This window comes from Calypte anna, chromosome 1 (genome assembly GCF_003957555.1).
Source record: "Calypte anna isolate BGI_N300 chromosome 1, bCalAnn1_v1.p, whole genome shotgun sequence".
Classification (NCBI taxonomy): Eukaryota; Metazoa; Chordata; class Aves; order Apodiformes; family Trochilidae; genus Calypte; species Calypte anna.
Genome location: NC_044244.1, coordinates 135556882 through 135584669, shown reverse-complemented (window position 1 = coordinate 135584669; position 27788 = coordinate 135556882). Strand labels below are relative to the sequence as shown.

Below are 27788 nucleotides of genomic sequence, written 5' to 3'. Positions count from 1 at the left end.
AAATTATTTTTCTGCCTGGAGATCATAACAACAGGAACAGCATTGTCTGTTATATATAGGAGAATTAAAATTTACCCTTTGTGTGATAATGTATATATATATATATATATAAGAAAAGAAAAAGAATCATATAAATATGTATCAGTGTATTTATTTCCCTTATCGATTAATTTTTTTCAAATGCTGTATTCACATCAGTCTCAAAACAGTTTTTCTGAAGCACCCACACTATGGAGGAATACGATTTCATGGTGTAAATATTACTATTGAATTTTTAAAAAATTAGTGGTGGAAAAAATTTTAAAAGCCCAACATTAACTTTCTATTTGCATCATACACATTGTACTTCAGAAGTCAAATAAGGCCTTTATGTTTGATCAGATGCATTAGAAAGATAAAGTAAACCTGCAGGGCATTCAGCTATTCAGAATCATAAATTTCAGTTCTGTGTACAACTATATGTCAAAAGGTTAGAGGCACATTTTATTTCCTGTGACATGGAAAATTCTACACACAGCCTGGAATGATTTATTTACAGAATTCCAACATGTATAAAAGCTTTCCTCAGTTGCCCAGACCTTCTCCATCACTTTATTGTTACTCAGTTGAAGGACTGAAAAAAAGTTCAAAAATACAGCCAGGCTTCTAGACTGTAAAATCATGTACCTACTGAAAAGAAAAAGAGGTTCAGGCATGTGGCCCATCCCAAGAGAGGAACAATATTTCATAGGCTGTTCATCTGGCATTAGCTGAGTATGCGGGCTTGAGAGTCCGTGGCATGTGGTACCTGACCTGTTTCCAGAACTTAGAACTGGGTGACTGGGGGTGCCCAGTGTGCTGCTCTTTCCATTTGACGGTACCTTGCTGCTTAATAATAAACCTAAGAGATTCCTGAAGTTGCTCATAAACCCCAATTTTCTCTATTTCCAGCAGGATCACCTTTATGTCCTTTTGAATGAGGGCTTTGTACAGAGCGATGTGTTGGTCATAAGCAGGTTCTTCACAATTAATCAGCTGGTGTGTTAGAAGGATGATCAGCCGCCTGCTCTTCTGCATCCTCTTCTCAATTGCACTTACTGTGTCTAGGAGAGCACAAGAAAAGAATGAGGCCCTGGCTTTTAGGAAGCCTTTTGTGCTTAGGCACTTCATTTTCATTGCTTTTTATCCAGAAATAAGATGTGTCTCACTTCAGTCTCTCTCCTGCCTTCACTTAATTGCCAGCCCAGTGTTAAACCTTGACAAGTCTCAAGTTTATACACTAGAAAATAATATAATAATTTAAAAAAAAAAAAAAGCTTTCTTTTCAAATGTTTTCTTTGGTTGAAATATTAATATTTTCACTACTTTTAAGAACTGTTAGTAATTTCTAACACAACCTAATGTAGTACAACGAGGCAACCAGGTGCCACTAATTGCCAGGGAGTGAGCATGAGCTTGTGTCAAGCCCACCTGTGCCCAATTAAGGTGGGCCCCTACTGCGCATGAGCAGGACCAGGGGGCCAATAAAAGGGCCCACCTTAATTGGGTACAGGTGGGCTTGACACAAGCTCATGCTCACTCCCTGGCAATTAGTGGCACCTGGTTGCCTCGTAACACTATAACCTAAGGTCAAGTTCATAGATCTGGACTGCATCTAATTTGTGCTTGATCAATAGACTTCACATAAGGAATCCTATTCAGAATGAAGATTAGTGCTGATCCTGCAATACTGACCTATCAAAATTAAGCATTTGAAGACTTTGGGATGACTGGCTTCTAAGAGGCTTGCTAAGAGGGAATCTTAATTTTCCTAAACTATAGCATGCTTGGTTTTAGGCTAATCTGTGCATTGGGTTGGACCCACCCTTTGGGAATGTGCATGTCAGCAAGACTAAAGGTGTTTTTCTTTTCTGCTGATGTATTAGGGAGAGGCAATCAACCCACAACTGGAACTGTGATGTTGGCCATGTTGAACTTAGCAAATTCAAGAGCTAGCAGACTATATAGAAGTATTGTGGTTTGAGAGGCCAGGCTAATTTTAGGGTACCAACACTAGGACCTAGAGAGAGGATGCTAACCTGGAGGAGCAGAATAAAGAAGGACCAATATGCCCTCCTGTTTCCTTCTATACTCTGTAAAAACCAGGAGGACTGGAAGCCCACCACCCTTTTCCTCCTCTCTTCTTCCTTGCTGCTTGGCTGCACTCAGAAGTCTTGGGGAGAGGGGATCAGCTTGCCATGTTCTCTGCAGGATTCAAATTCATCAGGTGCTGGGAAGAGCCATGGACCCCTCTCCCAAGTCAGCTCTGTCCTCGGGGACCTTCAGACACTTATCTCTGCAACCATCAAGATCAGCTTTTGTATATATTTGTTCCCCATCCCATGTGATTTTCTCCCTTTTCTGTTCCACTAAACCTGCTTCAGTTTTAACTTCCAACCTTTAAGTCTCTCTTCCATAATCCTCTTGTATCGTCCCTTGGGAGGGTGGAGGAGGGGTAACAGAGAGCAATTCTTGTTTTTTGGTTCAAGACAGGGAGAAACACCTGAGCTGGCTTGGAAAGCTCCACATCAAGCCTCCAGAAGCTGTGTTTCTTAATGACTTTCTGTGCTGTCTGTGGAGGAAGACTGCAGGTGAGTGCCTGCCCAGTGAAATGCTCAGCCCCATCAGGAGAGTTTCCTGTGGTCTGTAGAATGAAAAGTGGAGTTGTTTTTGTGGGAGCATGTGATGCTGGGACAAAAAAGAAAAAAAGGATGTGGGAGACAAGCTGAGGAAATTCCATTTAACAATTATTTAAGAAAGCCACTAATTTGCAGATGTCATCTGCCAGCTGCATATGCATCCTTTCCTTTGCTGGGGGCTGCCAGCCCATTGCAAGGGTTTTCCCAGTCTTTGACAGGCCCAGAGCCTCCTAGGTCAGGGAGAGAACCATTTTGATGACTTGCACACCTTATTTCTTGGGTCTGAAAGTATTCTGTGGAAACAATTTGCCTTTCTGTGATGTTCATCCATTCAAACTCCTTCACTTTTCTTCTTTTTCATTATATTTTCCTAACGTTAGAATAGATCCTTTCAAAGGTGAGCAAAATTAAGGAAAGCAGCTACTGTCATATGCTTACGTCCCACAATAACAACAGTTTTAAAAATCATCTTTCTCAATTTTCAGGTGCAGTTCATTGTGCTAAAGGCTGAAAGACCATTTACTTGTGAAGGTGTTCACTTCTCCATTTGTATCTCTGGTGCCATACTTTTGGCAAAAGGAAAGATGGAGCTGCATATTGCAAATACTTTGAGGGATTCATTGCAAGCTGTTTTGTGGCTGTTAGAAGTTTAAACAAGTTCTGAAAGTGACAGAAAATACTGCAAAAGAAAAATCCATTAGTAACTATTACACACAAAAAAATATGCATCTGAAGTCCAAATGCTGCTGGGAGGATACATTAGTGGGAGTATTAATATAATCTCGCCCTTTTCTTTAAGGCACTCATAGTGACTGCTGAAGATAGGACATGTGGCTACATAGAACATTGCTTTCATGAAGCATGATCATTCCTCTGCTATTTGCTCAAGTTTTTATATATTATAGATACAGCAGTTCCAGCAGTGTTTGGTTGGATTCTGCAGCAAGGAATGCACTTGGCAGGACAATGAGACCACAAGAAGAACGGAGTAAAATGGGAAGTTGATGTACCCTCTTGGTTTACTGGGTAATACTTGCATTTCCACCTCTTATGGCAACTATTAAGTTGTAGAAAATGCCATTAATCAGTAAAACCAGGAAACAAAATAATGGTCGTTTAGGGAAGCATAACAAGAGTCCAACAGCTCTTTATCACTTCCATAATTCTGGTTAACATTTCTTTTTACTGAAAGAACACAAGCTTCAAGTAATAGAGCTTTTCTCTGGCTCTGAGAGTCATAAGCACGTCTTGAAATAATATTTCCATTTTATGTCCTCACTGCATATTTTTTTCAGGAAGTACATGGAGCTTTACATCGAATGCTACGACATGTTTAGGAAGGATCCCAATAATTCCAAGTGGCATTTCCTGTTTTACTATACAAAGCATATTTTAATTGTAAGGTTTTAGACTTGGAAACCTGGTAATGAGAAAGTAATCAGATCAGAAGACAAGCAAGAGTGGGGAGCATATGGGTAAAGTACATCTGCCAGGAAGAAGGGACATTTTTAGTTCTCCCAATGGCAGGCAGACTTGGAACAGCTTTTCCACTCAGATGAAAGCATTTTGGGCCATGAAAATGGACAAGGAAGAAAAAGCAGAAGGCTAGGAAAGTTGACCAGAAGAGAAAGACTATGGTCAATACTCGGGACATTTTTAGACTTTTCATTAAATCAGGCTGAACAAGTCAAACAAAAGTTATTCACTGTCAAAGACTGGCTGACAAGTCTTCCACCTCTCACTTCTGGGCTACAGGCATCCATTAATACCTTTGAACGGAAAAAATATCTTTGATTTCATGTAACCTTCTGGAGCCCCTTTAAGTCCCACAGTCTTCACTTCAGTTGCATGCCATGTGCAGTTTTCCTAATGTCCCATAAAAAATATTGCATTGTCCCTAACCACGTGAAGAGGTGGCATAAATTTTTATCATTGACAGTTTTGTGAGCTACTGTCAGTGGATCTGGGAATGGCCAGGCTCAGTAACTCCTGCAGGTTTTTTTACATTCTTGTTGAAGTGACTTTTCTGAAGATTAGGCAGCACTTTTGCTACTTTTCAAAAGAGGACATCAGAGATCTCAGCCCAGCTCCTGGCAGATGAGTGACACCTGCCCCAGTGCAGATGATTTCAGAAATATATAATAGAAAACTTGCCAGCTTTGCCTTCATGCCTGCTTACTGACAGGGAGAGAAGATATGGTCCACAGAAGAATTAGAGCACAAGATAAACAGACAAGTCAGCTCTGGAGGAAAGTAGATAGCATGTAGATAATGGCAACCACAAGATGTACTGTAGAGGTGTCAATATGGGAATTAGCACAGATTAATTAAGATGGTTCCATTCTGGAAGACAAGGAAGCAGAGATAAAGAATACAAACTCTCTCCTGAATTAGTGCTGGGACTTCTGTGAAGTAGGTTGTGACAGTGAACAGAAGCTGAACTTCCTGTAGCTCTTAACACATTCATAACAGGATGACAAACCCTGAGTGATAACAAGGTAAATTCCTCAGCTTAGGTTGTGGTTTCCTCCTCTTCCGTGCCTTGCAGACTACTCATGCATGGTTTGGTTGTGGCTTTGCCCAGATAAGGGCTGAGCAGAGTTACCCTGCCTGAAGAGCAAGTGTGCTTTTAAAAGAGTCACATTTATGGTCACATCACCTTCATGAGCCAAGAAGATGATAAAGAATCTCTGCCCCTGTCCTGTAGCTTGCTTTTCTCATCACATGGACAAGCAGAGATTGGCATCGTGTCACTCTGCCTGGAGGAGCAGACACACAGTAGCTGAGGGGATGAGCAGCAAGCTCAGGAACATAAAGGAACCTTGTATACTCCTAAGAGACCAGGACCCCAAATTTCTCATGCTTGACAAGTCATTCAGTGCATTATCTGATCTGAAACTTACCTTCTCCAGGATATATATCTCTCCCATAAATACACAGTTTATATCCACATTTATTTTCAAGAATCTCTGCCATGATTTGATAAACAAAGTATTCTACAAAATTAGCTTCGCTGTTGTGGTTTTGGGGATAGATAACATATGCATCATATATCTTCCCATCTGCAAGGCAAAACAAGAGGAAAGTGTGTTGTATTATCATGAATTAGAGCTGTCTATTGCAAAAGCTAGAAGAGAAATAAAAATACCAGTCTTTGAAATAGATCTAAGTAGAAGTTCCTGCTAATCCAAATAATGCATATCATCAGGTACATGTTTGGAAATCAGGCACTTCTCATTTTTGGTGTTTTCCATGCTTTAGTGTTATGTCCTGTGTGTTTGAACTCTGGAGAACCTGACTTCTGTATTGTGAAGGCTGTGTCTCAAAGTATACAGAGCAAGAATTCAACTGATGGATGCGTATCAACGTAAAACAGAGAGGAAAACAAAGCATTTATTCTTTCAGTAGTGATACAGTAGGCTGTTAATAACCCTTCAGGACAAAACACTAGACTTAAATTCTTCCATCATGAGGAAATTACTCATCATCCCACAGCATATTATACTTCTCAGTGAAAAGCTCCATTACTCAGGAATTAGTCTTACAATCAGAACCAAGTACCAAGTAATATATTTCTTTCACTTTTTTCTTAATTTCTCTCAAATATGTTTGCCATCAGAGCATTTGTTTTCTAAGCCCAAGTGTTTAATTTTTGTCCTTCCAATAGGAATGGGCACGTTCCATCTTTTGTTACTATCTGAGGTTCTTATCCAGACCATTCTTACAATAAAAAAAAAGAAATAACCATTTCCAGAGTATGATTGACTTCACCATAAAATCTACTTAAATGGAAACTGCTCTGAAAAGCATTCTTCTAACAGAAATACCTTGATTAGCTGTAGATATCTCCCATGCAGGCATCTGTTGAGCCAGCTTCAGAGTTAAAAAACCATAAATTTAGATGTCTACACAAAAACTATGTGTCTAAACTCTTGCTACCCTCAGTGAAGAACTGGTCAATGCAGTTAGTGAATCGTAGAGTGATCCAGATTACTCTTGTCTAAATGCCAGGGGCCCATCTGAGTTGCATAAATACAGGCATCTAATGTGACTGGGGAGGGACTGCTTACAAGGGCAGTAATAGGACAAGGAGCAATGATCTTAAACTAGAGCAGGGCAGATTTAGATTGGATATTAAGAAGAATTTCTTTACTATGAAGATGGTGAAACACTGTTATGGGTTGCCCAGAGAGGTGATGGAGGCCTCATCCCTGGAGACATTCAGGATCAGTCATGACAGGGCTCTGAGCAACCTGATCTAGTTAAAGATCTCCCTGCTCACTGCAGGGGGCTTGGACTTGATGACCTTTAGTGGTCCCTTCCAGCCCAACCATTATACGATTCTATGATTCTACAATTAGGGGCTTTCTATGCTATCCTGCCCAATCTTTCAGACTCTGCTCCAGAAGTCTACAACATCCCAGGAGATGCGTGTTATGTGTCTGGGTTTTGACCATGCCAAGTGATTCTGCATGCACACGTTTAGACCACTGATGCACAAGGTCCCAGTGCCTGGTTAGATCAGTTGAATTTATTGATGAGGAGCTGAATTGGGTCACCTAAAAGCATAGAGTCAAAGAATCATTTTGCATTACATAGCACCACTGGGTACTGATAGCCCTTCAGCTTCCACTGCAGAGGGGTTCAGGTCTCAAGTCCTAAGGAAGCTCCAACATCAGCAGGTGCTCACAGGGAGACAGCTGAACCCAGCTCCAGGTGTCCAGGCCACATGTCTATGATGGGAACTTGCATGCCTGCACCTTCATTACATGAAATTAAATTTAGATGTCTTACTCTTGAGCTGAAGTCCACCCCTGAAGTTGGATGGGATGTATTCCCCCCAGAAGTGTCTTCCACAATATTGGCACCTTTGTTTTAGGCTTATAAAAACTATTGCTTTAACATGTGCCTGTTCACAGATTAGCCAGTAGGGTGGTTCCTTTGCTTTTGAGTGCACACAACAAGTACAGTTAATAGAACTGTAAATGGTATTTTTTATCATTCAATGTTTTCTGGAAGTTTTTTTGTTTAAAAAAAAACCAAAAAACAAACATGAAGCCAGGGCTGAACCCCTCTTTTATGTAATGTATCACTACAGAACCCAGAAAACTAGGGAATCTAAAGTGCTACCAGAGCTATGTATGTTCCCTCTTATCTAAATGATTTCGGAAAGCATGAGAAAATGAAGGATCATGTTCAGGTGTAAAATGAGTTAGTAAGCAATTACCCAACAAGTCCACTTTCACATGGTTTGTTATTTTTATTTTTCTTAAACTTTCTTACTCTGTTTTTACTCACCATCTTTGGCTGAGTAGGGCTGAAATATCTCCCGGAACAATAGGACGATATCAACTCGGAAGGACTGATAAAGTATAACAGAGACTGCTATGACAACTAGCAGAACCAGCAATCCTATGATCAAGAAGATGTTAGGAAGACCCACTGCAATGAAGAGGAGTGTATTGTTAACCATAGAGAATTTAATCCATGGGCTGAAGCATCTTATCCTTACATTTCCCTGGTCAATTAACACAGAGACAAAATGAGGAAACTTCTTCCACTACCTGGTGGGAACCATCCAAGCATCAGAGGTTGCCATTATTTTTTATATCTTCATTCTCTGAGCATGTGCTCATCACAACATTGCAAACACTGTTGTAATGTATTAACTAAGTAGTTATAAAACATGCAGAAAAGCAACAGGTTCCAACAACAACAGCTGCAATTAAGAACCCAAAAAATGCTGTTTACATTTGTGTGTTCACTGGTTAGACCAATGCTGGGAAAATAGTGATAAGTTTCCTGTGCTTATATAGCTTGCAAAGTGTCATACAAGAACCTCACAGGGGTTCCTGGAAGAGCAGATTCGGTTCCCAGTAAGGCTTACTCAGACTCTCATTTCTCTGGAATAAGTCACCTATCTGCAGCACCATAGGAGCAAGGGCCAGAAGCCCAGTTGAGAGGTCCTGAACAAGACTGAATGGATTCAATTGTTTCATTTGACTTTGATGCATCTAGTAGCAGAGAGTTCATGAGTGGGCAGCCTGCTATTTATTTATGTTGAAAAGCAATGGGAATAGAGTTACTATCAGTTATTAGAAACACTAGAGCAAGTAAGTCAGAAAGCAACATTTGAAGGATTTCCTGACAAACTCCAGAAGAACAGCAGTTTTTGGTAACTTCTCTGGCTTCTAAGGTGGATGCACTTCCAGGCAGAAATAGCAGAGGTCTGGGTCTGGAATTCCTGTTTACATCTGTCTACTAAAGATGAGACAAAAGGTTAGGTTCAGCATTAAATATCTTTGAGGAAGAACAGAGCTGATGTTCTGGGCTGAACTTTGCTCAGAATTACTGGAATTTCTGGCACTCTTCAGAGAAGAGGGTTCACACTAGAAACATCTGTGGTGCTCTGGCAGTTTTATACTTCCTTGTGAACAAGAACTGAGGAACGCTCAGTAAGAAATAAGATGAAGCTTGTGGGTCAGACACATGAAAGGCTACCTCCATTTATTGAATCAGGCCTGAATCAAGATGAGTAATGAAAACCCAGTGGCAGCTTACATATTACTAAAAAGGGGAAGACTTGGAAGGTATTTAGACAGCCCATGTATCCCTAGCAGACAAGTTAAATGAGATACTGAAGGGATGTTCCTGCTGGTTGAAGGAGTTAATGCTTCCAGCATTTCTTTAATTTGTCACTGCCTCTGTCTCAGGAGCTCCCAGCTCCCCCCTCTCTGCCCTTAGAGCTACTTTTGTGAGAACTGGTCCACTGAAGTTATATAATGAGCTGAACTGGCATGAACAGTGCAGCTGATCCGTTTTCTCTTTCTTGAGAGGTTGCATCTTCCAGGATGAGAGATACCAAAGAGATGTGGAGGGCACTTGGGAGCAGCCTGGAAGAAACAGAGAAACAGAGTTTCTGTTTCTCACCAGGTGCCCAGCAAGACCAGCTACATCTTCATCAGGAAAGGTGGAAGAAAAGAGTTAAAAGTTCCTTAGCAAATTCCTTACAGTGACCAGAGACACACCATGCAAGGTGTTATGCAAGTGATCTCAGAGCACATGGCAGAACATGTCCTGTGGCAGAAAGGAAAGGTAAAGTCTGGATGATCATCAACTCTGGAATTGAAAAGTGAGACATAAGGCTGAAAGACATGGAGGAAATGAGAGAGCCTATATTTTCTGCGAAGAGGTATTATGAAAACATGAAGAATATGTTTCTGAACAAGTGCTGGTGAAGGAATCAGAAGATACCAAAAAGTTTTGGCAAAGAGGGGAGAGAAAGGATGGGAAATCATGTTGAAGGGTGGCTTCCATACTGGCTGGGGGTGATAAAAGTCTAGACAGGGGATGGATGAAAAAAAATGGAGAAAGATCTTCATCTTCAGCAGTAGCTGAAAGATGCAGGAACATCATCACTTCCTAAGTAAGGCAAGAACACATCTGCAGAGACTGTCAAAATTCATAGCTAAATCCTCATTAAATTCTTCTGTTAAAACACACAAATACTTTTCCTATTTCTCTGTGTTTAGAAGACATAGTGTACACAGTCTGGATACTGTGAAATCACACTGAAATCAACTGTGTGCATTTCATTACTCCTGATGACTGAGATACTTCAGTCATGTACAGTTCTAAAGAGCTGACCAACCTCTCCTAACAATATTTTTTTTAATAGGAAAAAAATGTGAAAAGACACTTGAGACAGACACCGTTTTCACAATTCATCACTGTTCTTCACACGCTTATGTGAATACACACGTGTGCACAGCATTTATCCTAAACTGGAAAATATATTTTTTTTTCTGTGAGAAATGTCAAGCAGCCCTGCCAATGACATCAGTTCCTGTCTGTATTAAGAGAATATTCTAGTTATCCATCGAGACAAAACCAAACAGCTCTAACCAATGTTGATTGTGAAAAAAGCTCCTCCATTTCTCATTACTCCCCTCTGACATCTTTTTATTCTTATGTGGACTACAATTGTCATCAAATTTGTTTGTGTTAATAATAAAGATATTGCTAACAATGAGCTAGGATATAAAGTATTTGATTATGACTCAGAAAAATAGATTCAATTCCTGGTTCCCACAGAAAATTTCCATACTGTGAGCCAAATTATTCATTCAGCAGGTTTTGAAGGCAGAGACTTGTGCTGTAAGACTGAATAGGTACTAACAAAGAGGAACTCTAATGCAATTGCTTACAGCATCTTTGCTTTCTCCTTTAGTCTGTCACTGTGTTTCTAAAAACTATTTATCTAGTTCATTAAATGCTCCCAAAAGGGACTAATTTGAGTAGTAAGTGGCACAACACCTATACATTCCTTTCTTCCTTTCACAAATCTGTGCTACAAATAAGGATAACATAACCTGCACTGAATGATCTAGGAGGAAAAAATGGAAAAGAAAAAAAAAAAAAAGAAAAAAGAATGCAGAACAGGAACCTGTGTAAAAAGGACAATAACAGGATAGCAGCCAGCAGACACAAGTTGTGCTGTGGGAAACACTACGTAACAATCACATATTTTAAAAAAAGAACCAAACAACAAACCAGTTTTTTCCCATTAACAAATTAATAAACAAACAAAACACAAAAAGAAGAGTACACAATTTTATTACATATTTACAAGACAAGAGGCACAAGCATTTTTATTATTCTCAGAGGTAAGCTGACAATCTTTAGCACAAATATTGCTCAGCTGTGTGAAGACTCAAGACAGAGGATGAAAGCAGAGCACAACCATTTCTGGATGCAGCACTGCTGACACCAACAGCTTTGAGGAGCAGAAGCAGACATCTTGACAGGAGCAGCAACAAGAAGAAGGGGACAGACATCCACACAACAGAGGCAGCAGCAAAGGGGAGCTCACAGTCAAGTGCTTTCATGAGCATTTACTGAAGACCTATATGGATAAAAAACAAAATAAGTTTTGTCTACCACAGAAATCAAATTCAGTGAAACAGTGAATATAAAATATATGCTTTCCTTCATATATTTTGTAGTGTGGGGCCTGTAAAGGACTTGTATCACCTGAAACAGAGCAAGCAGGAATTATTGCTCAGTTTCCTTCTCTCTCACTGCAAGTACACTCCCACACTGAGATAATTCATTGCAGAGATGATGAACTTCCAGCATTCTGAGTGGTGCTGTGCTCCCACTCATTTAGTAACATCTAACCAAAACATTTCCTGCCACCTTCCTCTGGGGTAACTGGTGCTGTCCTGCTGGATGATGAACCATCCTTTGTTATAATTCACCTGCATTCCTTCCAGTTTAGGCTATGGCAAGAAAACATGTTTATGCTTTGGAGTCATGATCCTGTGGGATGTTTTGAACAGTCAAAGCTGTTCCTTTACTGCAGGACATGGAGCTAACCACATCCTGTGATCACAGTACACTTGATTTTATTCATCTGCACCATGGTCTCATAGAAAATTAACCCCTGTTAAAGTCCTTGAGATTTCTTCTCAAGATCCTTAGCTGTTCAGTATATCTGAAGGGCTAAAAAAGGAAAACATTGACAGCAGGTTCTTGTTGTGCCTTTAGAGATACAATAGCATTTTCTGCCATAAGAATCTAGCTCAGTGGTGCTGGCAACAGTGCTTAAGGATTTGGCTATCTGTATTAAAAGACTAATTCCCACAGGACCTTCCCAGCCCCCACCATTTATTGCCCTGGACTTTCCTTCTCTGAGGGAAGTTACAAGAACCATGAACTCTAAAACAAAACCAAGGCAAAGCCTTCAAAGTAATACTCACAACTCTACGTGGCACACAGCAGTGCTCAGAGGGAGAGAGGACAAAACTAGACGTCAGAGAAGTTACACATCTTTACATTTAGTCAAAAACCAAGGCACTACAGTGGATGTGGGATGGGAGGGAAGGCAGGGCCAGCAAAGTGGCACACTGACAGCTGAAACTTTTGGTTTTAAGGTTTTCCTATTTTCTGCCATGGTTTCACACTGGAATCAAGAGTTGGATTCTCAAAAGGAGATGAAATACATACATTGTGACTCTGATGACCAAAGGTAAGGTCAGTTCCTTGCCCAGCTCCCATCTGCAGAGGCTCAGCTACCATAGAGTATTATGCAATGCAGACTGCACTATCCCGGTGTGCCTCAAGTCCAGGTGCACTGCCTGCCTTCAAGGCAAGAGGGATTTGCAGAAATATCCTAGAAACTGGATATTCTTATCACAGGGCTGATACAGTCATGCTCTGCATATTTAACCTCTTGCTGATGCCCACCCACCCCCAGGAGAATTTACTCCAATGACTTTCATGACCTGACAAAAACATAAAATTGCACAACTGTCTTGAAAGCAGGCTGATTTTTCTTCTCACTAACAGAAACTTTCATACTAAAAAAAACAAATAATAAATCTAAATCACCAACATATTTCAAACTGCCAACTGTAAGAAAACAAAATGAAAAAATCCAACCCTCACATTGTGCTTTGGGTTTTAATGTCACGGTGGCCTTTGTGTTCTGCATTTTGTTCAGCGCCACACAGGTGAAATTTGCCTTCAGATCCTCCTCTTTTATTTCCGAAATATGCAAAGTGGTCTCTATATAATAGCCATGCTCAGGTCCTTCAAAACTGAAAAAGAGTGAAAGAGTTGGTATCATTGACGTTAATGGTGAGGCACAGTTTGCACGGAAGATGTTATACATACTTACAAATCAGTTTTTTCACGAAATCTTGAAGTATTCAGGTGTTTCACTGGGATGTTGTCTACATCCCATGTGACAACAGCCAGTGGATGTTTCCTAATCCCCAGGAGGGCCCGACATTTCAGAGAAAAAGCAGCACCTAATCAAGATACAAAGATATGTAAACATTCCTTGGTGAAAAAGTATGATTTCATTTTCATCCTAGCATCTTTTCCTACAAATCTTCATACTATCTGTGAATGTTTTTCTTTACAATTTCAACACAGTTTTTTGAAATACAGCTGAAAACAATGATTTATAGACAAGACTTGAAAAGAGATAGCAAAATGAGGTCATTTTAACAAATGACCTAATGCAACAGGAAGGACTGCAAAAAGTATTAGTTAGGCTTTCAATGATGAAAGTAATGTAGACTTGTGATGCTTAAGCCATGTAATCAAAGTGAGGAACATGGAAAGTAAATGCTGGTTTACACATGAATGTACATGGAAATAACATTATTAATTTTTAGTATATATTATTTTACACAAGTCTTGTGTGCAGAGGTTTACCTTGGATTTTATTCAAGCTAGATAAAAGTAGAGTAAACCAGCTAAAGCAAGACTAAAACAGGAAATAACTTATTAAATATCTGTCATTAGGAAATATTTATTCCTAATTAAGAGGCACCATTGCACTGGAAGAAGGTTTAATTAAAACACTTTAAACTATTTCTATGTAATTTTCATTTAAGCAGCAATTAGATAAGATGTACAAATCTTATGACTTACATCCTGAACTGGTACTAGGGGGCATGTAAAATCCCTTAATTCTTACAAATAGCAGACACTAGAACCAGTATAGCAAATAGTTTTTTAAATGCCAAGTGAGTTTGTTCCATGCCAGCAGTGCTAGATTACTTATTATCCCAGAATATCTGGCAGAGCCCATGGAACTCTAGGGACTGACCATCTCATTGGAAAAATGTGGTCCTGGAGCACAGACCATCTAATTCTGAGTGACAAAGCAACTGGGGGAAAGAGGAAAAAAGAAGAGGAATCCAAGACAACATGGCAAGTCCCTGAGCCATGGTATGTGCACCACACCACAGACAGGGCCCTGGGTCCCTGCAGCATCTGCTGCCAGTGAGGTCTTGCTGTAGAACAGCAGGAATGGAGTGGTAACCACGATCCCTTCTCTCAGTGGCCCAGACTCACTTTACCTGCCCTGGGCATCCTGGGCTATCTATATCTGTTTCGGTCAAGCTCAGTCACTTTCTGGAGAGGTCCAACTTTCACCAGTGACTGTACAAAAACCTCAGATGGCTCTCAGCACAGACACCTCACTCGGACGCTGCAAGTAACACAGGGTGAATCTGAATCCCTGACATCTACAGCCCTATAGAAAAGAGAACCAGGGAGTCCACAGCACTGTGGACTCTCCCACCTGCCGTTTCTAAGCTCATTCCTTGGACTCCCAGCTCCTTTCAACCCTCCCAGTATGTCCAAACCAAACAGGTCTGCTCAACATGGACTGGAACCAGGCAGTGCTCCTCAGCCTCAGGACCACCAGCCAGTCCCTTGCTCTTCCTCTTCCATCAACAGGGGCAAAGCTCCTGTGTCCATGGGGGAATTGCAAGTAACCAGCAGTATCTCCAGGTGCAAGAATAGCCTGTTCTTGTCTCTTAGATGTACCATCAAGAATTTTCACAGGATTTAGCTAGAGCCCTCTCTGAAGTGGATGGAAGCTGTCACTCCTTCAGCTAAAATGTAAGTATGGACTGTGTGAGTAATCCTAGCCTGTTCCAGTAAGGGTAGAATGGGTTACTTAAATTTCCTTAAATTGCTGCTTAATACTAAATAACCCATCAGTTATGCTGAACTTCACATCACTGCCTCGGGTGAATTAAATCTGGTAAACATTACAATAGAAAACCATAACAAAAAACTCCAGCATTAAATCTGCTTGCAGATCAGAATGTTCACTAAGCCACCACAAAATGTTAATTTAAAAACAATTTGATGCACTTACCAACCTCCACTTCTATTACATCATTATTCTTTGGAAATAAAATCTGAGGAGGGAGAGGTGAGGGTTTTGCTTTAGAAATAAAGGAGAGAAAAAAAGTACATTTTAGAAAGTTGTGAAAATGCATTTTATAAGATAATTATATGATCTGTACTGTTAACATCTTAAGATCCTAAGGCAGAATTGCAAAGCAACACTACTACAGTGTTTCACATGTCTTTTGGGAATATCTGGTTTTACTCCTGCAACTAAGTATTTTTGCATATTCTAAAAGTTTAAGTATTTTCTCCCACTTTATTTAACCTTTATCTGTGTACATAAAGCGCAAGGAAAAGTTCACTTGCACAAGTACTGTTTTAGCTCAGAGTGGGAAAAAAACAAATGCACTTATAGGCTTGTGTGTTTTTTCAGTTGCTTATTTTGTTTTTAAAAAGAGATTCCTTCTGACATTTGATAAATTACTCATATACATGGAATCATAGAATCATAGATTTGGCTGGGTTGGAAGGGACCTCAGAGATCATCAAGTCCAACCCTTGATCCACTACCGCTGCAGTTACCAGACCATGGCACTGAGTGCCACATCCAGTCTCTTTTTAAATATCTCCAGGGATGGAGAATCCACTACTTCCCTGGGCAGCCCATTCCAATGCCTGATCACCCTCTCCATAAAGAAATTCTTTCTAATATCCAACCTAAACCTCCCCTGGCACAACTTGAGACCATGCCCTGTTGTCTAGTCTGATATGAAATAGCTAATATGTACTTTTATGCAGCATCTGCACTGGGGATGCTCTAGCCCACTGCTGCCTCTCCATGTTCCCCTCTCTTTCCCCATCTCCACAGACTGACAGATGAGCACTCATAGTTACCAAGACCCTCTTGCTGCTGTCTGTGCACTTCTGCTACATTCAACTGCTGCCCATTACACCAGTTTGCCAGGACACTGAGCATCCCTTATCATTTCCTATATATACTACATTTTCTTTGACATACTCATTTTCTGTCCCCAGTAATAATTTTCATGGACAGGTCCAGACTACATCCAACCACTTGACTTGAATGAGGCATTCAGATCCTCCAATTTTTTTTCCCCTTGATGCATTTTTTCTTGTCATTTTTCTTGTCATTTTTTCTTGCACCTTTTCTTGTCCTTTATACTGTCTCATATGTTCCACTGCAAACACACTTCTTGGTAACCTCATTGAGTTTTTCCCCTCTCAAGGTACTTTTGCAAAATCCATAGCCATACTTCCCTAAAATAAATCTGCATTTAAGCCTCTGCTTACCAGGCTGCCAGAAAATCAGTTCTTTTCACCCATATTAACTGTTTCTAATTTTCATTAGTTGGATATGGTAAAAAAGAAGTCAGTAAAAAATCAGTTCCTAGCTAGCTGAGTATGCTGTTCTTAGCTGACAGCATTCCTCGAGAGAGGAAGGTCCTCTGGGTCAGTGTGGATCTGCAAAGCAACTGTACTGTACATCAAAAACCAATATTATCAAAATATAACAGCTCCACTTGTCAGCATAATAATATTAAGGGCTGATAAAAATTCAAGTTTGTTTCCATTAAACACTGAATTTTCTAAAAACTGGAGCAGACATGACATACCCAGCTCAGATTTCACAAGTCATGTAACAATGGCTGCTTTCTGCAACGATTTTAAAAGAAAGTCAGATCAACCTCAAAAAATAATCTACCTGGATGTAACAAAAGCTTTTGAAAATTTAGATACCTTTGTGTGAAATAAAACCCAGCAATTTATTACAACACAGACACAACAGCACTCCTGGCTAGCAAGAGAAGTTCCGATGAAAGTTCATTCAAACAAAAAATATTAGGCAGAGAAGTGTCATGTAGACCAGCAGGGTATATTACATGGTTAGAAGGGGAGGAAAGGCATGATACCTCCTAAGCTACTGTACTGGGTTTCAGCTCAAACCTATCTTCTGTACAGCTCAGAATAATCAGAACTGCACATCTGAAATCTGAACATGGCAGGAAAAACTGGAATCAAGGCTCTCATGTTCCAAATCTGCACTCTGTCCACAAGCTGGTTTCCTCCTCACAGCAAAAAGGTCTGATAACAGTCTGCAAATGAACATTATCTATTTCTGGGGGAAAATAAATTAATAAATAAATCAAACAACCAAACCAAAACCCAAGCTCTTCCACCTCAACCTCCCCTCAAATAAAATTCTTTCTGACTATTTTTCTACTGATCTGATTGCAGATTTGAAAACACATTTTTAAGTTTTCTAAGTTGATATAATCTGGAGCTGCTCATTGCTGTGTCTCTTCCTTTGGCCACCGCTCAAGGTGACCACCATCTATACAAAGCCTTCCTGAGGAGATTGCAAGCTAAAGACACCCTGAAGCCCAAAAATCTCTGCAATGCTGGCTGCATTCAAAGTAACAAAGACATGGTAATCACTGAGCTCCACTTATTTTCTGTCTCTTACTCTCTCTATAGATACATAAACATATTTCTCACTCATTTTGTCTCATCCAAGACAAATTAAAAAGCTTTTTCAGCCCTACTATTAAACAAATACTAGAAAATCAAGGCAGACCAGAAGGTATTGAGTTGCAGCCCTTCAACACATCAGTGATCCAATGATCACCAGGTGATTCTCACTAGATCATCTCACTGAGAGACCCTGCATTTCAGAAATACATGCTACCAGACAGCACTACCAACCTCAATATGTAACCAGAGTCATCAGAGACTTGCAGCAAGAAGTTAAATTTGACCAGGTCTGAATTTACCCTCACTTTGCTTCATTTGGATCCCCATCCACAAAACTCACCTAAAAGGTTGATCTTAAGTTGCATTAGGATGATAAAACAAACCAGCAGAAACTCTTTTTCTCTTTAATGAAGAACAGGAGCCTCTTTTGTTTTAAGATATTAGTCCTTTTTATCTTAGCAAGCTACAAAACAATTCTTACCCTTACTTATGAAAATCCTTGTTGCTGATACATTAAACACATTTCCTTTGTGAGTGCAGTTAAACTGACAAGTATAATAACCATTATCCTCCTTTCTTGGGTTGTGAATAAAAATATATTTTTCTCCTATGAAGAATCTTTCTCCCTGGAGGGGTTTGCAGTCCTGGAAAATAAAACTGTCTTTATTTGGCTGCAAATAGCTTACGTTAAGCTGATCTACAACTGGCACTGCCAGAGGTTTATTTACCTTATACCACTGGATGATAGTAGCATTCTCATAATTGTCAATTGTAGGACAAACTATTTTTCCTCTCCCGGTGTCATTTGGGTAACGAATCTGACTTGGGAAACACACTCCTTGCTTGTATGGGTGAATCTGCACACTCATGTTGAAGGACCTCGTGCGATTATTTGAACTTTTAAAATGGAATAGAAGTACATCAATGTTAGTATTTTTATATGGAATACACTAAATATTTGTAATAAGTGTGAGTTTTGGGTTCTATAAACCAAATGTAGTTCAGTCACAGATTGATTTTTAACAACCAGTCATAAAAATAGCAATTGCAGAGTGAAAATTTACATGAATTGGTGTACAGGATAGGAAAAAATGGCATAATTTCCACAGATGATCATTTAGACTGTATCATTAAAACATGAATTTTTTTCCAGTCTTACTATGCCTTTCACTTTTCAATGCTGCACTTACAAACGTATAACGCAAGTGTAGTTTCCAGAATCTTCTCTAGAAGTTGGCAGAAACCAAAGAAATCTGTTTACAGAAAATATTCGTGAACCCTCTTCTTCTGCAGGAATTATTTTGTTAGTATCCGTGTGATACCAGGTGACTTGCACAGATGAACTCCATTTGGGACATTTTATTACGAAAGCTTCGCCTTCCATTCCATCAACTGCAGATGAGCCAAAGATTAAAAAAAATACTGATTAATTAAACTTCAGCTGCACTGAGACAGAGGAGAACCTGGCATCCCTGGACAAGTAAGCCAGTCATGTGCCTCTAACTACCTGACCTGAGTTTTCAGAGATTATGTATAGCAAAGTTTTTCTCACTGGATTTTTGTCAAGGCAAAATTTGTTTTCATTGAGCCATGGAGTTTGGGGTTTTTTTTGTTTTGTTTTGTTTCAAAAATCGTAATTAATGTGTGAGACAGAGGAAGAACCAAAAAAAACAAAAAACCAAAAAAACCCCAACAAAGCAAAACATCCCCAGATTCACACCAAAGATACACTAAAAAGTATGAGGTTTTAATTGAACATAGTGATTTCTCGAAATGAACTTCTTATTCAAACCTCTGCTTTAAACCCTGGTTTTATTCAAAACAGGAATTTAAACAAAAAACACTGGCTCTAGTGCCATTCTATGAAATTAACTTTCCATACTTCAGTATAACTCATATTTATTTATACAACAGAAGAGGGCATGTGCACATGCCCTGTTTGCTGTAATTTAAGCATACTTTTGGAGTCTTAGGCCAGCTGGCACCTGGAACACCAGATACTCTGCAATTCTTTCAAAAAGATCCTTTTATTTCTTGCTTGCAGAGATGCCCAAAAGCAGAGGTAAAACCTAGAGCTCATGTCACAGGAATGGACTCATTAGGTGCATTTTAAAACACAGAGAAAACACATGAAGCTACCTTTTAAGCTGTGATTTGTGGGTTGAGGAACACCAGCTAATTTTAGGTTTTAAAAAATTACTTAACTGGGGATAGCCTAGACATTTTTACAGAACAAAGCTCACTGGAAAATATTTTTTAAATGTGACTTACATGTTTCAGACGTCATGGAAACTGAGAGGAAGGCAGATAAGATCAAATATACATACCCCATCATATATCTAAAGCAAAAAAGAAAAAATATTGATAACTCAGAATATGTTCTCACTGCATCAGTTATGCTCTTTGTATGCTACTGATATACATCTACTAACAGATAACAGTATCATGCAGTGATAAACTGCATCCCGTGTGCTACACACTCTGTGTGTAGCAGTATTTTTGCAGCTTTGAGATGATGCTCTTTGTTCTATAATCAATGCAGGAGCTGATGTTCCAATGAATCCATCGTTACTACTTAGTTTAATGGGGTGGGGAATTACTCTGCCATGGTGAGCTTGAGGCAGAAGCAGCCTACTCTTGCTTGGTTGTTGTTTTTGTTTTGTTTTGTTTTTTGTTTTGGTTTTGGTTTTTTTGAGGAAGATAAATTTAAGTTAGAATTCCCTTCAGTCAAGTGCAGAAAAATTATACCTTGATTTAGAAAAGGATAGTTCAGGGATTTGAAATTATATACTCTGGGCTTGAATTAAGTTTACTAGCAATGAGTACTAGCAGCAATGCCTGAAGGAGAACTAAAGAATGTACTGGAAAGGTAGGTGAACCTATATTACACTTGCATAATATAAGCAGGACAGATCCTGTCCCTCACTGATGTTTTCGTTTGTGTCTGATTTGTATGCCCCTCACAGTGTGGCTCAGGCACTCTCCAACAAACCTCTTTATTATAGAAACTGTCTCTTTGTCCATGGACATCAAATTGACCTAACCTAGGAGTATCTCAGGAGACAGTCAGTAGACATGCAATCCAGCTATACTATGCATCTGTAAGCATTCTACTTACCATTAAAAAACCCTTCACTTGAGTACTGTCCTTCCCTGCAGGTCACAGAGCAGTGGGTTCTACTGCTGTGTATGAGGGAAAGGTAAAAAATAGGCAAGATGTGTAGAGGCAGGGTAAGTACTGTCACCACACTTGCTCAAAGGAATTTTGATTTCAGTGTCAAAGATTTCCAGACTAAACAAATAGTTATCAAGACCTACATTTTTGCCAAGAACAAATCTGACTTTGAAAGCTCAGAAATATCATTGGCTTTGTATTAATATGGAAAGTTTCTCTTTCTAGGTTTAGTAACATCCAGAGACTTAAACTCATAAAAATATTAACATAATTTAGTTCCGGAAGATAAAATAATGAGAATTTTAGTGCCTGTATTTTTCAGGGATACTCAAAAGTCACAGAAAATATGAGGTTTAAACCCAAAAAGCAGCAACCAAGCATTAATCTGATGGCAAAGCTGATGCCCTGTATTTTACTGAAAGCAAGTGACCATCCAAGAGCTCCTAAAACAACGTGCATGAGGAGCACTTTCATTAGGGCTGCAGAAAAGCACCACATACAAGCACATGCAGTGTATTGAATTATATAATTTTAAGGAAATCTTAGGCCAGGTTAATAATTTTTGTAAGGTACTATTCAGCACAACAAACATCAGGAGGTGTGCCCTGGAAGGAATGAATGAGGTGGCCCAAAAGGGGGCTTAGGACTGACCTGAAACAGGGGAAGTCCCTCAGGAAAGAAATTTGGCCTCTGAGCATTGTCTTATACAGAGGACACCTTTTATTCCTAAAAGGCCTTTCTGTCCAGTCAGTCTGCCAGTTTTGTGAGCAGACTTTAAGCTATTTGTACTCACATACATTTGAAGCTACTCATTTATTCCAAAGAAGGACTGACTGATATGTCTGGGATTGCAGCAGGGTATTTACGTAGTCAGATGTAGCTATGAAGGAAGGGAAGGTGAATCTCTCCAAAGGGTATTTTTCCAGCATTCCAGAGCACCCGATGAATGCCTACAGCATGCAAAATGCATGCATGTATATAAATATTAAAAAAAAGTGATATGCTATTTGCAATGGGGCTAGTTCACACAGTTGAGATAGGATACAGCTATATCAACTTAGTCTCTGCAGTGAAGTCTCCAAACAGACCCTAAGGATCAGCTAAGTGAAAAACTCTAAGTTAAATAATAAATAAAATTTAATATCATTATATTATATTATTTGACTAATTAAATAGACATGAAAAACATCCAGTTTATTTCTTCTTTGCTGGGAGCCTTTTCCCCCAAGTGTTTGGGTCTGTTCCACAAATTTATTTGCTATACTAGTAGTTATACTAACTATCCTACTACTTTTTAGAGCTATTTTGTTTAAGTAAGCTGATATTTCAGGAAGATTATAAAAAGTGAAATAATTGATTTTTGATTTTTAAAAGAAAATCAGCCTCTTAGACTAGGTTTGGAGGTTGAAATGAGGTTCTTTCTAACCTGATATTTTCTCTGTATGTATCTATTTTGTACTTGGCCACAAGCAATACTACTACTGGAAATAAAGGAGCATACCTTCTTGCCAGTGTTAAGGCAGCCATAGAAATGGAAAGCTGATTAAGAAAAACTTGCAAGGACCTGAGCTTTCTCCATTTTTGAGATACAGCTTTGTCCAGGAATGGAGACAGACAATTACTTGCCCTCACCAACACTTCTAACAAGTGCCAAAATGATTCAGAAGGAAGAAACTTGTATTTGCCTACTGTCATACTTTCCAGGTGCTGTATTTACCCTTTTGTTTCTTGAAAAAAGGATGTCTTTGAGAGACCTGACACATACTGGGCTACCAGCCTGCACCAAAAAATGCAAAATAGTTGTGCTGAAAAGACAGATTGTCCCTGCCTAACTCGGGTGCTTGCTTTATTGATTTTCCCCCCATTTTCACACTGCTACGTATTGACAATAGTTTAAGCAGAGTTTGGGGTTTGTGTGTGCTAATACATGCAACATATGTGGCTCTAGTCAAAGAGGAATGTTCCCTGAAAATAAAAAGAGCTCAGACAATTGAAAGAAAAATGTAATTCTGTTTGCATTTTCCAAAGTCAACAGCAAACTGCTAAATCACCTCAGTAGAAACTGAGGCAGAGGTTGCAGCTCTAGATAGCAAATAGAAAGACTGAGTCACTAGAGCCTTTCTCCTCGTTTAGGCCAGGATAAAGGTGATTTTCTGTCTCGTACTTTTGCTTTCAGCTAAGTCTCTTGTAAGTAGCTGCACTTGCTGAAATTAACAGCAAGTTTCTCAGACAGTGTGTGCTCCTAGGACTGATAACACTTGATGTTTATAGTTACTGCTAGAGACTGGTGTGCAGAGCCGAGGACACTGCTCAGCTCTGAGGAACATTTTGCCCTCTAGAGGAACAAAGAGGTCCCACCTGCAGCCCTCCTTTGGGGAGGAACGGACAAGATAGATGCCAGAATTGCCCAAACAGAGTATTCCATCCCATACACATCATACTCAATATAAATTTGAGGGATCACAAGGGTCAAGCCAGCTTCCTGCTTCCTGCCCTTCCTGCCTTTCCTTCTTCCCTTTCTTCTCCCGTTCCCTGTTTCCTTCAGCATCCTGGGAGGATTCCATCCATTTGTCTGCCTGTGGTCCTGATCCGTGCCAGCCCATATCTGTGTGTTCCTGCCTCCAGCTCCTGACTGCTGCTGACTCCAGGATTCCAGCCTGGACTTTCCCAGGGCTGCCCTGCAGCCTCGGTGGTGATGTGAGAGTTATTGAGGGAAAAGGGGGGAAGGAACATGGTATCAATTTTCCTGTATATTTGTATATATTTAGTAATTTTTTTCCTATTTATCATTACTGTTTCATTAAAGCTGTGTAGTTTAGTTTCCAACCCACAAGTCTCTCTCCCTTATTCTCTCTCCTTTCTTTATCAGGGAGGAGAGAGGGAATATTAGAGAGCAGCTGTTACTCCGTTTAATTGCCAGGCCAGTGTTAAACTGTGACAGCCTTACAGTTTGTGGCATTACTGTGAGCAAAGCAAAATGCAAGCATCCACATATCCGTGATACATAGGTCAAATTAAAAGGGCACTAGGAGGCACAAGGCACCGAGACACCTCATGTCCCACAGACAAAAGGAAGAAGTTCCTGTAGCCTGAAGCACTGAGAGAGAAAAGCCCTAATTCCTGGGAATAGTTCTGAGGGCTTTTTTCTGCTTTTGATGGTTTGTTTAGAACTTACAGGTTTTTTTATACTTTTCTGAAGTAAAACCTGCATAATGGATTTTTGGGTCTTCAACATAAATGGCTATTGCTAATACTGTATATTATGAGCTCTGTGAGGGAAAACTTTATGATGCTGAAAAAGCATGAGATCCAAACAGAGATTCAGGATAACTACCTGAACTGAGTACATCAAAACCTAGCCCCCCACTGATCCGATATCAAAGAAAGATGAAAAAATTGAAAATCTCCTACTCATTTTGCAGAAGCAGCAGTCTGTAGGGCTTAACTCTGCTAGTAACTCACTGGTGATTTTTTTTTCCAAAATTGTATTTGGTAATAAGCTCTTTACAGTACTGTTTACATAAGTGAACAAACATAAAAATACTATACCTTGCATACAAACAAAACTTGGAAATGTTATTGCAGTTTCTATTTTAAGAAGTCTAACAGAATTTACAATGTAAATGTACCATGAATTAGCAGTTATGTGGCAACTGTTTACCAAGACATTGAGTTCTTTCATTCATTTCCCTTTTTAAAGGTGTTTTGCATCCTTTTATCAAAGCAGAAAACCTATTCTGACTGAAAATGGGCTATTGAAACAGCAGCAGTAACACTGAACTTATTCCAGAACTACCACTCACAATAGTTAACACCTACACTTGTTACAACTGCAAGTGTAAAATTTAGGAAATTCAATATTAGGGTATGGAAATGCTGGGACTGATACAGACATTCTTACAAAACTTTTTGGAGCAAGAAAGTACAGAAGTATACTAAAATATGAAAAATCCATTGCACAGTAAACATTTTCTGTGTCTTTTAATAATTAATAAAAATATCTGCCAGAAAACTGAGGGTAAATCCATTTCTTAATACATTATAAGGTAAATCTTTATGTTGGTCCCCAAATTGTCTACTATACAAGCATGGTCTTAATTTTAACCTAATATTTTTTCCTGAGATAAAGCAGCACATAAGTGAAGAGGAATAAACTTTCTTATAAAATACTTCAGTTATTTTTTGCTAAGTGACAACATAATTCTACTTACCACCTAGAAAATTCAGAAAGCAGAGAAGTGGCTTGCTCTCTGTGGTGGGATCCTTCCCCCTGATTTCTCTGCTGTAGCTCGTATCAGGTTTTACTGGGAACTGGATTGTGCAATTGGTATCTTGTAGGAGCAAGATACAGGGCTGCATTTGGAGACGCCTCCCACTGAACAAAACAGAATAAGCCAGTTACTGTAGTAACCTCAAGTTCCTATCAGAGTTGACATCTCAGAGTTCCAATTAAATAGATACCTTTTACTGACACTGTAGATTTCCCATTAACCACAGATTATTGTATTTTAGCATGCTTACACCACATTAAATCTGCAAGCTGGTTATTAGCTTTCTCACATGCCTGGGAAGAACAAAAAAAAAAAAAAAAAAAAAGGGATTCAGCCTGCAGAGGGTGCTTTGAAACAGATTTTGCTTGAGAACAAGGCACAGCTTTTCCTCATCTAATCAGGCACCAGCTCCCTGAGAATAACTCTAAAAACCACTGGAGCACCAGAAACCATTTTTAGTGAAGGAAACTGCTGCACTGAAGCTAGGATGCTTAAAGAAGGCTGTGAAGAAACAAGTTGTCTGCACCAGCAGCTAAATTAAATCTCTGGGAGCTAGAAGACTGGAGGAGCAGAGCAGTCCCAGAGGAAACCCAGATGCAGCTCCAGGGGAGCAAGAGGGAGTGGGAGAAGTCACTCCAGTGGTAGACACAACACAGTGTGCAGTGACCCCCAAGAGCAGGTATTCACCAGGCCATAAGGGCCAACAGATGTCTGAAAGACATTTTTAGGGAGAACTGTTCAAGACTGCTGAGCAGCCTTGCAAGCATCAGCACTAAACCTGACCAAAGGTCCCAAGCTATCTCCTTCCTGTGAAGCAGCCAGTCTCGAGGGGCAATTTCAGTACTAAATCAGTCAAATTCCAGGGTATAAATCAGCTTTTTACATCTCAGCAGAATGACTCCTAAAGACATTTTGAAAATCATTCTTTCTTTAACAAAACAAGAAGTTTTTATGTTAATGTCATTCACACCCTTATTTTTCCCCTGTTAGTTATGAATACCATTTATCACTTCCAATGTTCCTGGGACTCTGCTGTCAGCACGTAGCGATCCCATATCAATATAAATATATTAATATTCATGTCAATAAAAATATCAAATATAAAAAAAAAAAATACCCACAGCAATGGACTCACAGAGTCACAGAATGTTTAGGTTGGAAGAGACCTCCAAGATCATCCAGTCCAATCTTTGACCAACACCATAATCTAGCTACTAAACCATGTCCTTAAGGACCAGGTCCAAATGACTCTTAAATGCCTCCAGGGATGGTGACTCCACCACTGCCCTGGTCAGGCCATTCCAATGCCTGACAAACCTCTCAGTATCTCACAATACTTTGGTCAGCTCTTCAGGGTCATCTCAGATACCTACCTTGAAAAGGTAACAAATTCCTCCCTGCTCAGGTTCCTGCTCAGGTTCCTGCTGCAGTTTCACTGGAATCAAGGCCCTCCTCATTTTCTGACACTAGAGACTCAGGGAAAAAGTTTAGTAACCATCTGTATTCATTGGTAGATCCAGTATCAAAAGTGTTGAATGCTTTCTAAATTTTGGGCCAGCTTAAAAAAAAATTCTACTTGATAAATAAAGATGTGCTTATAAAAATATATTAAAAAAAATTCTTTGAGGAATTAGATGCATCATGGTCCCTTGGCAACCTGTATATGCAGCACTTCAGCAAGCAAGAGAATAATCTGTTCTCCAAGCAAAGACGTCAAGAAGTCATGGGGGTAAATTGAAGCAGGGAATACTTAGACAAGACAGGAGGAAAAATATTTTAGAAGGACAGGTAGTCCGGCAGTGAAGTTTGTTGGAAACCTCATGGAGCTGGCACTGGGTGTCAGACCTAAAAGAAAAATCTGGTACTGGTATCAAGTTGGCAACACAGGTCCTTACCAGCACTTGGAGTCAACGGACCAGAGACTCAGTGGCCTTTGAGTCAATCAATGGCTGGTTTTGGTGCAGCATGGCTATATGAACTTAAATCTGTTGTGCTGCCAAAATTACTCCTGAGCTGTGAAAAGAAAACAAGTTAGAGCTATGCTAGGTACAAAGAGTGAAAAGCCAGATGGAATGAAGTCACTGAGTTAGGAGTTCAAGCATTCAACACACACACCAGAGGGAAAAAAAAAAAAAAACAAAGTTAGGAAGTGAGAAAGTGGAGATAGGGAAACAACAACTCAGCATCATTTTGTCCCAAGAAACAGCGCTTAGTCTATCAGCTGTCCAATGCCTGAGCCAGGAAATAATTGCTGTGTACATTTTTTTGCACCCTGCTTGCAGACTGACATTGCACACAGTAGAGTCACATGGACAGAAATGACCTGGCAGGGGAGATTTCACTATCTACGTTTGTTGAGGTCAGCCTAGAGAACACTGCTGGAGTTAGCAAACACTTGGATGGCAGAGGAAGCCATTAGGGCTTGGCAGGTCTAATGCTTTTTTTGCTGGATGGGATCCACAATGTTGAGGTGCTTTACTTGCAGCTAGCACAGGCATCTCATTCTTTGTCCAAAAGAGAAATTAGACAGAT

General features: G+C 39.7%; 1 protein-coding gene across 2 annotated transcripts; it reads right to left on the bottom strand.

Moving 5' to 3' along the window:
- Window positions 1–720: 720 nt before the first annotated feature.
- IL1RL1 (interleukin 1 receptor like 1) lies at window positions 721–25360 on the bottom strand. 2 transcript variants are annotated; one of them, XM_030455915.1, is made up of 11 exons: window positions 25197–25360; window positions 20082–20149; window positions 19001–19202; window positions 18539–18707; window positions 18292–18454; window positions 15343–15411; window positions 13339–13471; window positions 13107–13258; window positions 7956–8099; window positions 5561–5719; window positions 721–1082 (listed from the first exon to the last, which is right to left on the bottom strand). In XM_030455915.1, the coding sequence occupies exons 2-11, from the start codon at window positions 20143–20145 to the stop codon at window positions 736–738; spliced, it is 1602 nt and encodes a 533-aa protein (XP_030311775.1). In that variant the 5' UTR covers window positions 20146–20149; window positions 25197–25360; the 3' UTR covers window positions 721–735. The 2 variants fall into 2 exon arrangements, with proteins under 2 accessions (XP_030311775.1, XP_030311781.1); XM_030455921.1 differs by lacking the exons at window positions 721–1082; window positions 5561–5719; window positions 7956–8099 and adding an exon at window positions 11545–11562 and having other exon boundaries at window positions 25197–25357.
- Between the last annotated feature and the right edge of the window lie 2428 nt (window positions 25361–27788).

Bases quoted from the DNA above. Each gene is read 5' to 3' on its own strand.
- IL1RL1 (XM_030455915.1), bottom strand. From the start codon at position 20,145: ATGATGGGGTATGTATATTTGATCTTATCTGCCTTCCTCTCAGTTTCC. The intron at 18,708-19,000 runs GTAAGTGCAGCA...CCATTTTAAAAG, and splicing joins TACACTTGCGTTATACGTTT to TTCAAATAATCGCACGAGGT. The intron at 5,720-7,955 runs GTGAGTAAAAAC...TTTGCCTTGCAG, and splicing joins GCCCTACTCAGCCAAAGATG to ATGGGAAGATATATGATGCA.